This window comes from Carassius gibelio, chromosome B23, assembly GCF_023724105.1.
Source record: "Carassius gibelio isolate Cgi1373 ecotype wild population from Czech Republic chromosome B23, carGib1.2-hapl.c, whole genome shotgun sequence".
NCBI classification, from domain to species: domain Eukaryota; kingdom Metazoa; phylum Chordata; class Actinopteri; order Cypriniformes; family Cyprinidae; genus Carassius; species Carassius gibelio.
This window is the reverse complement of record NC_068418.1, coordinates 20,581,886-20,599,116: the sequence shown is the minus strand read 5'-3', so window position 1 is coordinate 20,599,116 and position 17,231 is coordinate 20,581,886. Positions and strand designations below refer to the sequence as shown.

Below are 17,231 nucleotides of genomic sequence, written 5' to 3'. Positions count from 1 at the left end.
ACCACAACCAACCTGTATTTCTAAGTGTTCACTCTTATTTGTGCTTCTAATAACCAGAAGTTTGATTTAGATTAACAAGTTTACATTGGCGTTTACATTATGGACAGCTGAATATAACGATATGACCAAATTTGGTTAATATCAAGAGTAATCTTGTGCAGTCACTGAGTGAAAGAGCAGAAAAAAAAAAGAAAATGCCTCAAGGGTTTGTTAAAAACATTTATTGGTTTTCCTTTTTTTGTCATGTTTTCCCAATTTTTCTTTTTGTTCACATAAGCTTCTTTTCCCCAATCAATCCAGACCATACCCCCCCGCACCCACCCCCATTCCCCTCCCCATTTCCCCTGGTGGATCCGACTTCAACCAACCATCTCCACATTCCTCATTATTTAAATTAACCCGACATCGCATAAACCAATCATGTACATTATGATGAAAACAGTCACACTAGTAAAGGGCACAGCAAACCAGACTATTCTTCTCACGCTATTAGATAAGTGGGAAATGATGATTGGGGGGAAAAGTGCCATCGAGTTAATGGAGTGCTTATGGACCGACTAGCTAAAATAGCTGCTAGATTATCCAAAAAAACATCCTGAGAGCAGGCGTGCAAGAGACCAGGACCCGTGTGCGTCACAGCAGTACATGCACAAGTCATGTTTTAAATCATATTAAAGGTACACTTTACTTAAAATAAAGGGTTAAGCGAGTCATTACAGATAAGTGGTTTGACTAACAGGGATGCTGAGAGTGTTTTGATATGTAGTTCATACATTCAAAGCTATATTTACATGAATAAATAAAACCACAACTTATGTATACCTACACAAAATTATAGCTTTTCTCTTTATACATCATTCTTCAAAACACTGGGGGGGTGGGGGGGCACTAAAACTTGTAATAGGTAAAAAGTAGCAGATTGTGAGCAGTATTGGATGAATGTACAAATAAAACACCACAAATCTGACTTGCTCTCAAGTTGGTACACGAATCACCTGCGACTACAATAACTTAAGTGTGAATGACACAAACCTTCAACAAATCAAAGCCAATATGTCCGCTGATGAAATAAAGGACTGGGCATTTCAAATAAAGAGGGCACCACACGTGCTTCCAAACAACAGACAGGAAGATGAAGACGATTGGTTGAAGTCAGAGAGCAATGTGAGAGATAACTTAAAGGGGCAGTACCCTTTTAAACAAATGTACAAGCTTCCCAAGTTGAACTGAACTCATAGAATCAATTCTATTGAGAGAGGACCGTATTGCCATCGTGGAGTGCTCTTACAAGGAGAAACTAGTGGAACGCCTAGTCAAACTTTGTCGAATTATCTGACAGGCTCAGAGCAGGGCTTTGACAATTCATTTCCTCACACAAACAGAGGCTCATGTGAACATCTGACCTTAGGAAAGTAAAAATACAAGACTAAAACTGATAATTGGTGTGAGAGCCAAGGTTAAGGGTTTATTTCTATATAAGGTGAACTGACTTTTCTGAACTAGTATTTAATAATCTTTATTGGTTTAAATAAGGAGAGCGGTGATTTCTGGAAAGAAATATCACTCTCGGCTGTGTTCTTGGACGATAACACAGCCTTCTTCATCAAACCACCTCATTACCTCCATAGCTGCGTCATACGGTCGTAAAAATTAGTGGGAAAACTTAAAAGGAGCGTTCGCAAGCAGTGACTGTGTAATGCGTCTACACATTTCTCGTGATAAAGTAGCTTTAAATGTGCATTTTGGGAATGAAAGACTAATAAACATGTAAATGGGACGTGTAATCTTGCTCTTATGTTAATAACAAATGCCCTTTTTAGATGAAACTTAAAAGTGTACTGTCTCTTTAAATCCCTTAGCCCGGGGACTTGTGTCTAATAGATTAAGCTCTTCCCCTTCCTGTCCCCACTCCGCTGGCATGGTCTCTCGCTCTCTAGCCTGATTTGGCCCCAACCAGAGCCATGAGTCCGTCAGTGCTCATGGACTTTGGACGCTCCAGAGGGAAGCCGAGCGCTCTGCTCCACACCAGCTGAGAGAGGACACCCAAAGCTCGGGATACGCCAAACAACACAGTGTAATAGTTCATCTCAGTCATGCCATAATACTGCAAAACACAAGAGTAAAAACAGGAGATGATGAATACAACAAGCAGAAAAAATATGTAAACTGTATAAACAGAACAAGTGGGAGAAAAGGAAAGAAACTAATGTGATATTAGTGCAACCCAATATTCAATGTTGTTCAATATGTATATATATATATATATATATATATATATGTGTGTGTGTGTGTGTGTGTGTGTGTGTGTGTGTGTGTGAGACCCTGGACACAAAATCAGTCAGAAGGGTGAATGTTTTGAAATTGAGATTTATACATCTCAATATAAAAATCTGGAATCTGAGGGTGCAAAAAAAAAAAAAAATTAAATAAATAAATATCGCCTTTAAAAATGGTCTAAATTAAAAAATTAAGTTTTAATACATTTACAGTAGGAAATTTACAAAATATCTTCACGGAACATAATATTTATTCCATATGCTAATAATTTTTATTATTAATAATTTTAATAAAAATTAATTTTTATTGCTACAAACAATTGAACAAGAAATAATTTAAAGAAAAGTAAGGCACACACACAAGACATTTTAGTAGCATTTGACAAAAATAGCACAGATCAATGGTAAAACACTTTTAATCACAAATTAATATGTATTATTGGCTGGTTTCAAGTGACTTACTTGCAACAGGACTCCGCTGTGTGCATCTACATTGGGCCAGGGGTTCTTGGCCTTGCCCTGCTCCAGAAGCACATTGGGTACGATCTTGTAGAGTTGAGCTACCAGCTTGAACATGGGGTCATTGGGAAGGTGTTTGAGGGCAAACTCACGCTGACAGGTATAGCGGGGATCCGTCTTCCTCAGAACAGCGTGGCCATAGCCTGGCACCACCTGAATAATGACACAAGAGACAAAAAAAAACATGATCATCCATATTATTTAGATCAATCTGCATTGAGTTTTTTTGTGAGTGGAGATGTATCAAAAGCCCTCACTCTGCCTGATTTGAGTGTGTTCCAAATGTAATCTCTCATTTTCTCATCAGACACCTCGCCACCGAGCTCCTTCTGCAGGGCTGTCAGCCACACCAGCACTTCCTATAGGACAGAGGATGAAATGTAAGAAATGCAAAGCATATGTCCTGTGCAACACTAAGCACAACAAATCTCAAACCTGATTGGCCAGTCCGTGCAGGGGTCCAGCCAGACCATTCATAGCAGCGCTGAAGGAGAGGTAGGGGTCGGATAGGGCGCTTCCTACCAGGTGGCTAGTGTGCGCACTGACGTTTCCACCCTCATGGTCACTGAAAAGGAAGAAAAGCCCACAAAAGGATAAGGTTGCGGTCAAAGGACACTAAACTATATAAGACTAGTAAACTAACACAACCGCAAGAGAGCATACTTTATTCACTAACCTAAAACAGTCATTCCCCTTTCCCTCTTAACAAAAGATGTACACTAACATGTTTTCTTGCTGACTGAACAAAATCTGCATAGTCTAGTCACTGATCAGAGGGAGACAAAAAGACACCAATAAACCATCAAGCACCACACAATCATTTTTCTAAATTAAAGTGCATGATGTTTAAAAATTTAGCATTATTATTGATTAAGGGAGAATTGCTGGTAACCATTTGGGAAACATATTTTGACAATATATATGTAGAAAATTGTTTAAAGGGGGAAAATATTATATATAAAACTCTTAATCCTATTTAACCCCATATTAAAGTACTTTAATTGCATCCATTTAATAGTCAGTAAAAGTGATAACTAGCTTTGATAGCACAGATTGCAGGTCTTATTGGTCCAAAGTCCCATTCCACATAGCTATATATTAAACATTTATCTTGATAAATCTGTCAATTATTTATTTATCCACAGTTTGATCAATGGTAGCTGCAGCCCTAGAAAATTATTAGACACTGCTAACTTGTCAAGGAAGCAGATTGTTTACGCTAATGCTTTTCACTTTCTTTTTTGGTTCAGATAGCAGCAGTTCTTCTACAAATAGCCAATTTGCTGTATTGCACTTGTGGCCTGAAAGATCCAGTTTGAGAACAGACATCAGATGCATTAGCTTCACTAATGTGCTTTTCTCCCTGAGGCTGAGGTAAAAATCTTGACTCTTCATAGAGAAGACAATCACAAAGGTTAAAAGTCCAAGCCGATCTCATTCCCAACGACTGCCTCGAATGAACCAGTGGACTTTGTAAGGCATCACCTGTGGATGGTGAGGTAGAGCCTCATGAGTTCTGTGAACTGTGGATCGCTGTAGCCCAGCATGTTGGTGAAGTTGTGTGACCAGTCCAGGTTGGAGTCGATTGCCCCGATGCTGCTTCCTTCACGGTACAAATTACGGTAGATCTTAGCCGCCACGCAGGGGAGCTTGGCGATCAAGTCCATGGAGTCCTCGTACACAAACTGCAGAGATGCCATGAATTCTTGTGAATGACTCAATCACTTTACATAGCAAATAAACATCTTAGGAGTTGTTTTAGTCAGTCATAGTATTTATCATTACACACTTCACCTTTAAAGGGACTAGCACAGATATTTTCAGTGACTCACCTCCCAGTACTTGGCCTTGTTAACTCCCTCAGAGTACGCCCGGGCGAAACTGCTCTCGCTGTTCAGAGCTGTGACGGCGGCGCTGAACTGAGACATGGGGTGCAGGTTGGTGGGGAAGTTGTCCAGCATGGTGACCACGTGAGAGGGAAGGGCCGCTCGCTTAGCCCACTCCTTAGACAACCAATTCACCTGAGAAAACAGCCGACAAAGAGTTAAATAAAAGGCAAAATATTTTTGTGGCATGTAACTATGAATACAGCAACTGAGACAGCCTCAATTACTTAAAAGTTTTCGTTTTATTCAACAAATATTTGAAAAGAGATTATTTATGGTTGCCTGTTCAGGGCCACGATTTGATTAACATCCCAACAAGACAAAGTAACAGTCAATATCAGAGCAATCAATATATGCCTATAACGAGTCACAGATATAAACAGATGACAATCTTGCAAATCACATAAGCTGGTAAAAAAAGATCAAGAATACTAGAATTTACGTTGTTTCACTTATATGAGAGGAAGTGCGATATATATACACATGGTTTTAAAACAATAAAAAATAAAGGAAATTGAATCAGAAAATCCAGGTTGCACGCTGGATTCAAACCCACTTTTTCCACAAGCACCACTGTTCAAATTTTTCAAAGCACTTAAATGCTAGGTTATTAGGACACCTGCATCAGAGCACATTCTCAAACTTCTAGGCACTCTGGGTTTCTTTAATGAGCAAGAATGCAGTGAATATGATTATCTCCTCACCTGCTCCTCAGTGGGCACCTGTCCTGTGACCAGCAGCCAGAACAGACCCTCTGGCAGTGGCTCCTCGCCACCAGGAGCCTTGGGCAACAGCTGCTGACACTCTGGAATGCTGTAACCACGGAAACGGATGCCCTACGGATGCAATCGATAAACGCAGGGATGGCGTCAGTGTGTTTCACTGAATAAAATAAACACTGCGGCTTCGAACTCTGAGAGGGTTCAGGGGTTAGCGGGATAACTACTGACACCAATGTATGTTTATCCAAGGCACGGTCATGCCACTTACTATTTTTAGCTTACAGCAGCAGCATATTATTGTGCAAATGATACCCTTCATGAAACTGTAAACTTTCATCATGCATTCAAGTTTCACAACCTAAAATGTGTATTTGAGATGTCAAGGCTACAATTTGCAGACTGATGGCTCAATTGATATTATGAAAGACAGGACTTTTTAGTTTATTTAGACTTTGTAATTAATTAATTATTACTACCTATAAATAGTATGTATGGCAAATACTAATAAATGAAGTATTAATAAAACATTATTTAACCATTAATGATAATATCATTAATAAAGAAAATGTAAACACCAGCATTTTTATGATTTTGTTACCTATAACATTGTGACAAACCAAAAAAATATATATCTTGGAATTTATTACTGTATTTAATTGCAATCTGGTTTAAGCTACAATTCATGGTATTGTGTGTATGTGCATACTAACCTCATCGGGGTCGAGCACAGAGGTCTCATACACTAAACCCTTCATGCCTCTCATTCCTCCATAAACCTGTCAAAAACAAAAACAGCACTCAAACATTATTAAAAACATTATCTAGTGTCATATATGACAGTAATAATGCTCCTCAGGTGCAGTTTAATCTATAGTATAGAATAACTGGCAGTGAGACAAAGACCAAATGACTCAGCTGAAACAGCGGCCATGAAAGCAGCAGCACTCACACCACTGCCTGAGGGTCCTTGACAAAACCGCCATCCAGTCAGAGGGCAAAAAATATTACTGTGTTTGTGGAGGTTTGCAGCCCTACATCATGTGAGATCGGACTGGTCAGATATGTTAGGCAAGATTGCTTGTGACATCAGTCAAATCACATGCAACCTGGCTGAGATCACTAGTTGGAAATCCTACATTTAAGCCTGTGATTTCCAACATGGAGTACTTAAGAAGGTAGAAAAAATTAATCACATGATAAACACAAATCTTTAAAATAACCCTGCGCCTTATAATTATTACAAATTGACTAATGTAGCCTAAAGTGATGACAGATAAAAGCAATCCCACAGTGAATGCAGTGATGTCTCTCTCACCATGTCCACTGTGATCTGACCAATTGTGGTTTTGCCATGCTGCTGTTTGAAGTTCTTGATCCTGCTCTGTTCTTTAGGGATGAGGTCTGCCAGGACGTCTTTCAAATTCTGCATAAGATCCAGGGAAAATAGGTCAGCTTTCGGTTACCGGATCAGGCACAAACAGATTTAGCAACTAGTGCTTTTTGAGAAAAATTAGCCCCAGATGTGATTCATGTGACTCAACCTTCCCATTATAAGCAATGCTATGATCGAATCTCTGTAGTGCTATTCAAATCTAAAGCCTGGTTCTGGTTGTGATTGTGGATCTAGGCTTGACAGGATACGTACCGTGGATGCGCTGACATTTCTGGCAGCCACAACGAGACATGCTGCATTCTGGAAGAGAAAGAAATATTATTTAGAAAATTCACTGCAGACTCAGAGGAAGTTGATCATCAAAAAAAACCTGGGCCATAAGTCAGATTTCACTGCAGAAGGCCTGCTGACAGCTGCAAGGCAGGTGACCCAGGTGCACAATGCAAAAATAATCAGTTACCAATGACTTTGTATTCAAATCACAAGCTACTACTGGATCAAATATTTTCAATGGGCTCTGAAGTCAAAGCCCAGAAAACACGGAGATACAACGAATGCTACATGTAGTACAACAAAAACTTTAAGGCATTTTTTGATCATAATGTCTAACAACTTCTTGATTAGCTGCTGTTTTTGTCTAAGAGAGTTACAGCACATTTATTGGACAGAAAAGACTGCCAGAGCAACCAGAGGTGAAGCGTATCTTGAACTATTACCACTGTGCCATTCATCACTGTCTTATTTGGGGTTCAATGCAATTTAATTATAGCGAAGACATACACAATGACAATATTTCACAGTAACAAAAAGGGAGCTCAGGTGCAACAGAACAAAATTATTTCTGCAGAGACAGGTGAACGGATCCAATTGCTAATTCTATTACAGAATTGCTTCAGGAAGAGTTATGAGTTTATCCGCTTGGCCCAGCCCTTTCCTACATCGAGACACATCCTTCACGTCTATATATAGCTTTAGATTAAGAACCATGTCTGATTGACTCGCAGCAGGACTGGATTGAAACTGCCACTGCAGAATGACTCAAGCACGGACGTAAAGCCGGGTCAGATTGGCAAGACATGTCAGGAGATAACAAGGGGGCTTGTTTCTAACATAAAGCTGTAGGTTGTGAAATACCTATATGTTGGTAGTAATTTCATAATTTTATATTTCTATAATGTTTTTTGGAATTTTATAGGTTTTGTATTTTAAGTGTCTTTCATATCCAAAACAAACAAACAAAAATCACAAATGCATTCCAGAATAAATGATTGTTCCTTCCTGTACAAGAGCCAACGCCTCCTACACGATGGGCCCCCTGACCGCCACGTGGGTCAGTGCTCTGACACCAGACACCCGTCACTCTACCCTAGAGCTAAAGATTTCACTGACACACAACAACATACAGTAGCTGTGAGAACAGAAAAACACTCATTTATAGGGCGGCTTGTGTTGTAGTTGATAAAGTAACTGTTAGTCTCTGACCTTCCTGCAAGTCTACGGCTGTGTAATCTATGGGAAAGGTGAGACTACCGACAGCTGTTAGCTTGAACCCAGTGTGAGCACAGAGGGGGGGCGAAGTCTCTGTAGTAGCTGAATACTTTCAGACTTGTCAAAAGTAATACACTTTACATGAACTAGAGGTAAATGTGCAATAGAACATATTATAATAACAGCATTTCTGATTAATTTTCTAGACTTGCATAATTTCTAATATTTTTGTGAATATTTACAACATTTCACTAGCTTTGCAATTTAAAATAAAGGTATGTAATTCTAAACCTGCTATATGATATAATGTAATATACAGAAAATGTTAACTATTAAAGATCTTGTAATTATGTATTTTAATAAAATCTCTGTATCATTACATTTTCTGAAGAAAATGTGATTGTTCTTTTCCTAGATGCGCATTAAATATTGCATGCGATTTATCGTGCAGCCCTACAATATATGCTTATATAACAGTGACCTTCAAGGTAACAAGACCGTCACAAAGGTTGCAGAGCACAGAGAACGACAGCCTTAGACCGTTCTATGACCTTTGACTCAGTTCTATTATACGGAGCAAGCCTACATGCAGAATAGACGCAAGGACCATGTGTTAGCAGGGGTTACTAGAAAAACCATATGGAGGAATTTCTGGACAGACAAAGGACTCTTTGTCAGCTTTCTTTAGGCAAGGAAAACATGAAAGACTGACAGGTAATGCTCGAATAACTCCTCTGCACGTTGTTTAGACAAAAACATGTTGTTTTCGATACTCAAAGCAGATGACAGGCGGACAGCGGTGTCAGACAGGTCAGACATGCTTGTCCACCATCTGAATGTTTGAAGAGGAACAGAACTTTACAGTACCACCACTGCAGAGCAATCCATTCACAAATACAAGCAAATCTCTGCAGTGTCATTTTAACCTATCTGCTTCGAATGTCCACCGTATTTACAATGAAGGTCCAACTCCTAACCAAGAAATAAAGAAAATTAAATAAGGAAGTGCAGTCCATAAATGCACATCCGGCACCCCTATGAACTGTCAATCAGCAAATTACATCAGTGTCATACACAGCAGAAAAAAAGCTGAGAAAGTCTTCATGGTGTACAAAGGTCATCTAGGAGTGTGAATGGAGTATTAACCCTGAATGGCAAGAGCACAGTAACCTGTTTTACTATGAAGTCGTTCAGAAAGCGAGTCATTGGTTTTGTCTCTACAGCAACAACAATGAAAGACAATGTTATTTTATGAGAGCACAACTGACACAGTATAAGGATAGGATTCCGGTTTCTAAAGATCACACATGCCCTTTGACACACCCTCCACTCAATTTTGCTAAACAACATCACAATCAAGTCAGCTGTTAAACGTCATCAGTCACACACACTGCTCAAGGGCAAGGAAGTTTTTAAAATCAAAGAACAAAACCTCATAGAGGAATAAAATTTGTATGGAAATTGAAAAAGCCAAAACGCAGCACAAAGCCAAACATGTCATCATACAGGAATCTACTCGTGCTCAGTGTTCACATTACACAACTTCCATAATCGCACATGATCACAAGAGCTTTTATGAACAAGACCAGGGGTTTTAAGCAGGGCTCTTGGGACCCACAAGGTTCCACGGAGAGAGAGCAAAACAGTAGTGTACAGTGCTATCGTGAGAAAGAAACAAAAATCTAATGTAATATTGAGAACGCTTTGGTGCTAATGTAGAGTAATATAAACTATTTTACATAGATATATCAAATTTGTTCACAGCATGTATTGGGACTATATACATTAAAATTTAGGATGGGAGGTGCTTTAAATTTGAGGAGGACCACATTTAAATCCTACTGAAAATGTATGATGTATATTCTGCCCTAACCTTATATAGCTCTATTATGGTGAATTATAGTGATCTTGCATCTTTACAAACTATTGTCTGGCCATTAGTAAATGAATGACAATTCTGAAGGTCAAATTAGCCACATAAAACAACAAAAATACTGATCTGTCAGGCTAAACAGGTGCAGATCTCACATGTCAAAGTGGCTGGTCAAATTTAGTTACAGTGTAACAAAGGAAAACGTCTCCGGTTACTATCGTAACCTCGGTTCCCTGAGAGGCGGGAACGAGACATTACGTCAGCTAAGACGTATATGGGAACTCTTCCCTTCTCCACTTTCACTGAAATCTTATTGGCTAACGCCAGCTGGGGACAGCTGGCCAATTGACGCGAAGCATGCAAATACTGGCGGGTAAGCGTGCAGTATAAAATGCATGGGCGCGAAAATTACGTCAGAATCACGACTGAACGCTAGCACAGCTGATCAAACGGCGACCACGGCGGCTAACGTAATGTCTCGTTCCCGCCTCTCAGGGAACCGAGGTTACGATAGTAACCGGAGACGTTCCCTCTCGAGGCGGTAACTCAACATTACGTCAGCTAAGACGTATATGGGAACTGTATAAAATCCCGCCGTGAGAGCAGTGAAGATAAGCCCTGAACGGAGTCAATCACCCTCACACAAGCAGTACAGTTCTAGCCAATGGCCGTGTCGCTAAGAGTGCTTGCATCTGATAGGCGGAACTAGGCCAATGAGACATCTGCTCCGACCCTAACAAAATATGCATAACTTCAAGCAATATATCGAAATCTGCACTAACCAGGGCAGACACAAAGCAATAAGCACTCAAGCATGAGAGTTAAACAGAGTCGACGGCGTTTGCGGTGACTGCTGCATAAACCATTTAAACCATAACACAGAGTTAGCAGCCATGGTAACTACTGTATAGCTGGTTATAACAGCTTTAATGAATAAAACTTAACTCACCGAAAAACATGTGACGCTACAGAGGGTACATCCAGCTTGTAAAACCTGGCGATTGTGTTCTGGGAAGACCAGCCAGCAGCAAAACATAAATACTGGACAGACATACCTCTAGACCAGGCCCATCAGGAAGCATTTATAATGTCCTCGCAGAATGAGCTCTGATGTTGAGGGGGTAATCCTTCCCCTGGCATTTGATAGCGTCCACGATCCAGTGAGAAAGTCTCTGTTTAGAAACAGCACGTCCCTTATTACATCCACCAAGCACACGAACAGCTGGTCCGACTGACGAAAGGCGGCCGAGCAATTCATATACATCCGTAAAACCCTAACAGGGTCCCGGCGCTCTGAGTATCAGCGTCGCGCGAGGCTGACGGCTCAACAGATAAGGCGGGCAGGGAAACAAAACGGTGTATTGAGTGACTTCGAAACGAAACCCGGTCTCGGCCGGAGAGTGACATTACAGTCGCCAGGCCCGAAACCAATGCAATATCGTTCACCAAACACTCACGAAATTCTCCAAGGCACTTCGCTGAGTCTTCAGGGAAGCTCCTTAACCGCAATCGAAGCTAATGGCTCGAACGGTAATAAGAGATAGAGCCCTCAAAACTAGAGCGAAATCCCACGGCGGCACGGAGGGCGGCCATGAAGTACACAATCTACTTGCTCCCCTGAGAAAACTGAATACCAGAGCGTGCTTACCGATCGTTTACCCGTAACCGGGGAACGAAAGCGGCAATAGCGGTCACATACACCTTCAGCGTGGATGGTTTCAAACTCCCGCTATCCAACTGTGCTGTAGAAAGCGCAAAACATCCGACACGGAACAGGTCCCCGGGTCAATATAAATGTTCTCGCACCATTTTGTGAAAACTCACCACTTCTGCGCGTAGCAGCGAATGTTTGATGATGCTCGCGTCTCAGTAAGTGTGTTTAGCACTCGTCAGTGCAGAGTGTCCCGCTCATTAGGGTCCCCGCAGCGGCCACACATGAAGGTTCCACAGCTCGGGGCTGGGGTGCTATATTGTGCCATTCGCCTGAAACAGCAGGTCCTGCTTGAGGGGGATTCGCCATGGGGGAGCCATCAGTAACTCTCTCAGGTCCGCGAACCAGGGCTGATTCGGCCAGTTCGGGGCCACGAGTATAACTGATGCTTTCTCCTCCCTGATTTTGCACAACACAGGCAGAATCTTCACAGGAGGGAACGTGTAAGCCTGGCTTCCGGCCAGCGCGATGTCAGAGCATCTCCCAGCAGGGGGGAGTGAGATAGCAAACGTGTTCTCGCTCGTGGCAAACAATCCACTTCCTCCCTCCCAAATCATTAGATCTGATCTTGGGTGAAGCCAACATCTCCTTAAGGAATCCCGTTCCTCAAAAGCATGCTCACTCCACGGTTCAAAGTACCGGGGATGTGCGACGCTCCTATGGAGATTAAGTGTCGGTCCGCCCACAACAGGAAACTCGCTGCCTGTTTGAATAGAGCTCTGGAGCGCACGCCGCCCTGGCGATTTATGTACGAGACCACAGACGTGTTGTCGGTTTGAATCAGTACATGTTTCCGCTCCAATTTCGACCAAAAGGCTTGCAGGGATATTAGGACACCGCTTCCATTATTCCAAACGGTTTTGTGTCACCTTCTCTGTGACTCCGACCACAGGCCCAGACGGACTGCTCCCCGGCCTAGATCGCGTTCGTAGAGAAAAGAACTCCTGGGCTGAACATATCCGGGCTGTTCCACGGTCTCAGAGTGCTGACGCAACTGTGAATGACCGTAAGTGCTTGTGGACCGAAGACCACGCCCTCGGCGGAACTCGAGTTACAGCCAAAACTGTAGCGGCCGCAATGTAGCAGACCCAGATGGCACACTGAAGAAGCCGCCGCCATCAGACCCAGAAGCCTCTGAAATTCCCTCAGTGCAAACGACCTGCCCAGTCAGAAACAGCGCAGAGTCGATGAAATGCTCTAGAGAGAGATGGGCTCGCATCGCCATCGAGTCCAAACATATTCCCAGATATGTTACAGTCCGACTCGTAAAAACACGCTCTTCTGCATATTCACACGCAGTCCCAGCGTATCCAAACGGCGAAGCATTGTTTCCACGTGACTGATAGCACATCTCTTGAGTGGGCTAAAATCAGCCAATCGTCCAGATAATTCAACATGCGCATTCCGCTCGATCTGAGGGGAAATTTCGCTCTATCGCTCTCTCTCGAGCAGACTGAGAACTTCCTGTCGCAGAACAGGACGGTTTTGGGGCAAAGTCAGTGACGGGACCACGCCATTGAAGCGGGGAGGTCTGCGTTTGAATTGGAGAGAATATCCGTCGATGAAACGCCCGGGATAGCCCTCTTACCGTCCATGAGATGACACGGCCGACGCGTTAGGTCTACAGCCACTGATGGCTTATTTTAATGAGGGCCCCGCCCCCGCGAGGCTGGAAGCACTGGCGGGAGGGCGGGCGCGTCGCTAAATGGTGTGACACTCTTGCGCCATCATGAGGCCATTATAATCATGGACTGTGCCTCTGCGCTGTTTGAGACAGGGCGAGTGACACAACGTTGGTATATATGCTTCTTTAGTACAATTTTTACTCACAGAAACATAATTTAAACACATATAGCAATCGTCACCCATAGTGATGTGGGGGACATGATGCATGTTTCTTGGTGGTGTTGGCACTCTCGCTCCTTCGCGAGGCCATTATAATAATAGGTTGTGGCTCTGCACTGTTCTGAGACAGGGCGAGTGACACAGAGATGAGTGTAAGAGGAAGTAAAGCTCTTTAGTTGATTGTAACATGCTTTTATTGTGGAACTCATACAAACAGCATTCAAACATAGCAATCGTCGCCCGAAGAAACATGGGGGACATGATGCATCTGAACATTGAGGGTGACACCGTGTTCATGTGGTGTTGGCACTCTCGCGAGGCCAGTATAATCATGGGTTGTGGCTCTGCACTGATCTGAGACAGGGCGAGTGACACAGAGATGAGTGTAAGAGGCAGTAAAGTTCTTTCGCTGATTGTATACCTGTTTTTATTGTGGAACTCACACCAACAGCATTCAAACAGACATAGCAATCGTCGCCCGAAGAAACATGGGGGACATGATGCATTTGAACATTGAGGGTGACACCGTGTTTATGTGGTGTTGGCACTCTCGCGAGGCCAGTAATCATGGGTTGTGGCTCTGCACTGTTCTGAGACAGGGCGAGTGACACAGAGATGAGTGTAAGAGGAAGTAAAGCTCTTTAGTTGATTGTAACATGCTTTTATTGTGGAACTCACACAAACAGCATTCAAACAGACATAGCAATCGTCGCCCGAAGAAACATGGGGGACATGATGCATCTGAACATTGAGGGTGACACCGTGTTTATGTGGTGTTGGCACTCTCGCGAGGCCAGTAATCATGGGTTGTGGCTCTGCACTGTTCTGAGACAGGGCGAGTGACACAGAGATGAGTGTAAGAGGCAGTAAAGCTCTTTCGCTGATTGTATACCTGCTTTTATTGTGGAACTCATACAAACAGCATTCAAACAGACATAGCAATCGTCGCCCGAGGAAATGGGGGACATGATGCATATGAACATGGCGCTTGGGGGCGGGGCCTCCCGCTCACTCACTCTTTCACCGTCAGGGAGACGGCTCGTATGGCGCGCTGGCTCTCTCGGCGCGGGGTCCTCAACTGACCCTGACGTTACCTTCCAGGCTCTTACCACTGTTGGTTTCGGCAGAAACGAGCGTCCGGTTCAGAGCAGGGTGCCACTGCGGGTTATTTTAGCTGGTTTCAGAGCCTGGCCCGGTGCATAAGAATCTCCCAGAAGAAGACTGGGGTGAGCGACGGGGTATCACATGGCTCATACTTTGGCGCGCTTTCTGCGTCTCCGAGAATAGCTCCATGACGTCACCAAAGAGGCCGGAGGGAGCAACTGGAACGTTAGGAGCGGCCTACGGTCCGCGTCTTTCAGGACAGCTAGGGAAGCCATAGGTGCCTGTAAAGATGACCATGAGCTCCGTGAAACAGCTGAGCAGAGCGCTTAATAGCAATCAGCGCGAGATCAGTTGCCGCGATCCTGATGACGTCAGCGCTACTGTGCCGCCGTTTGCCTGAAACACCTTGAGTATTGCCCTGGTAAAGAGCAGAAGCTGCACTTGCTCTTTCTAGACTGTGGTCCGGACCAAAAGCACAGAGAGACGAGCACAGGTGTGTGGTAACAGTCTCCTAGACGAGGGGGGGGAGGGTTTCCGTCCCGTCCACGTGCGTGATATGGCCTTCGTAGCAGAGTGGGTGCGCGCCGATTGGGGTGCAGCCCACGATTTCACCACGAGCTCTTGCATGCCTAAATGCCATCTGGTAGCAGCTCGACTGGAGGAGCCACGAGTCTAGTTACCCATCACAGGCTCGTCATGTGCGTTGCAAGCGAGACTCAGCTCCGAGACGACCTTTCCGAAGACCCTGACGAGCTTCTCCTGGAGGTCTCAGGGCCCTCTTGGTCGGGGCGGTCCCACTGAGAGGCCCAAACCTTTTTCGACGTCGAAGCGACATGGAGTCGTTTTCCTCGCCAGCTCCGAAGAGGACGAAGTTCGCGGAAGCTATAGTCCACCACGCCGACGTCAAACTCGTCTTCGGGCGGGGGAGGGCCCACCAGCGGCTCGCTGGCGGCAGTGGGCCTCATTCCCGCCGTCCTCCGAGCCACTCCGGCTCTGAGGGCGCGCACTGGCAGCTCGGTACACTGGGCGCAAGTGTTGTCCGTGTGAGAATCCCAAGCAGGTCACACAGAACTGTTGAAGGTCCGAATCTAGCATTAGCAGCCATCGGATGCGGAGAGGAAAAACAGGGTGAGTAGTCCTCTATTGCAACTTCCACGATGACTTAGATAAGACTTCTAGCGTGAAGAAAGAGATTCTGACGTAATTTTCGCGCCCATGCATTTTATACTGCACGCTTACCCGCCAGTATTTGCATGCTTCGCGTCAATTGGCCAGCTGTCCCCAGCTGGCGTTAGCCAATAAGATTTCAGTGAAAGTGGAGAAGGGAAGAGTTCCCATATACGTCTTAGCTGACGTAATGTTGAGTTACCGCCTCGAGAGGGAACTGGTTAAAGTGTTACTTAACTTCAGAAAGGACTTCAGATGAAACTCGTATGAAAATAACCACAATATAACGCCTTTCTTAAACAGGTATCTTTGAACTGATCAAAAACACAATTCAAAAAATAAAACATTACTTTACATTGGCTGTGTCTGAAAAAATGTTTGCAGTGAGTTTCGAAAGTTCAACCCCAATTTTTTTACGTTTTACGATATTTTTGACCGCCTATGTTGCTTGAAATTGCTATACAGGTTGTCAGTTAATTAGGTTTTGAAAACACTTAGGACTTAAGCAGGGAGGGATATAAACATAACGTTTTTCATGCATTTAGTACTTAAAACAGATGTTCGATATGGTTTATTAATACGAAATATGACATACTACTAGCTGTATATCACTGAGGTAATCTATGCTAAGCTAAGCTAACCGGTAGCAGCCTGTGCTTTTTTTCACTCGAGTTAAAATAAAACTTTCCTACCTTTGAACTGAGGAGCCTTGGGGCTAGTCTGCTGATAGAGAGAAAAGACATTGTTCTCGTATGTGTGTATAAATATTACAAGTGCTTCTTTATCGACCCCTACTTGAAGGTGCCCCTCTCGATACCGCGCTCGCAGTGAAGGTTGAAAAAGGAACTCAGGGCAGGCCCTGTTGTAGGCGCGGTTTGAGTCAGATAGGGCCTGGTGAGGATGGAACAGCGTTCGTGCGTTCTGATTGGTTGAATGTGAGAAAACTGATGTTGATTGGTGGAGCGTCTCATCGCGTTTTGATTTGATTGGTTTAGGAATGGCTCGTGCATAAATTATTTAAACGTTTTGGCTGTAGGCTGTTCTCCTTTAAACTGCCTGACTATAAATGGAATGACAGATATGCTCGAGTAAATATTCTTTTTAGGCACCCTGACATTTTTATAAATAAGGAATACATCTCCAAATTATAATTGTATCATAATTTAAAGCTTTTTAATAAAGGTTTGAATTATGCTGCTTCTGGTCGATATCAATTAGTCTGATGTGAATTGTTCCTTTGGCTGTTT

The 17,231-nt window shown here is 43.4% G+C and overlaps 1 protein-coding gene across 1 annotated transcript; it reads right to left on the bottom strand.

Moving 5' to 3' along the window:
• Window positions 1-206: 206 nt before the first annotated feature.
• Window positions 207-16,842, bottom strand: cs (citrate synthase). The gene is made up of 11 exons (XM_052593974.1): window positions 16,677-16,842; window positions 7,049-7,096; window positions 6,719-6,826; window positions 6,114-6,179; window positions 5,386-5,517; window positions 4,628-4,816; window positions 4,281-4,480; window positions 3,231-3,360; window positions 3,053-3,154; window positions 2,739-2,948; window positions 207-2,104 (listed from the first exon to the last, which is right to left on the bottom strand). The coding sequence occupies exons 1-11, from the start codon at window positions 16,725-16,727 to the stop codon at window positions 1,934-1,936; spliced, it is 1,407 nt and encodes a 468-aa protein (XP_052449934.1). The 5' UTR covers window positions 16,728-16,842; the 3' UTR covers window positions 207-1,933.
• Between the last annotated feature and the right edge of the window lie 389 nt (window positions 16,843-17,231).

What these genes read in the sequence shown, in the direction of transcription:
- cs (XM_052593974.1), bottom strand. Translation starts at nt 16,727, where the DNA reads ATGTCTTTTCTCTCTATCAGCAGACTAGCCCCAAGGCTCCTCAGTTCA. An exon ending in CTGTGCTCGACCCCGATGAG is followed by an intron (nt 5,518 to 6,113) that starts GTTAGTATGCAC and finishes TTGCATCCGTAG; the next exon opens with GGCATCCGTTTCCGTGGTTA. An exon ending in ACACACTCAAATCAGGCAGA is followed by an intron (nt 2,949 to 3,052) that starts GTGAGGGCTTTT and finishes GTCATTATTCAG; the next exon opens with GTGGTGCCAGGCTATGGCCA.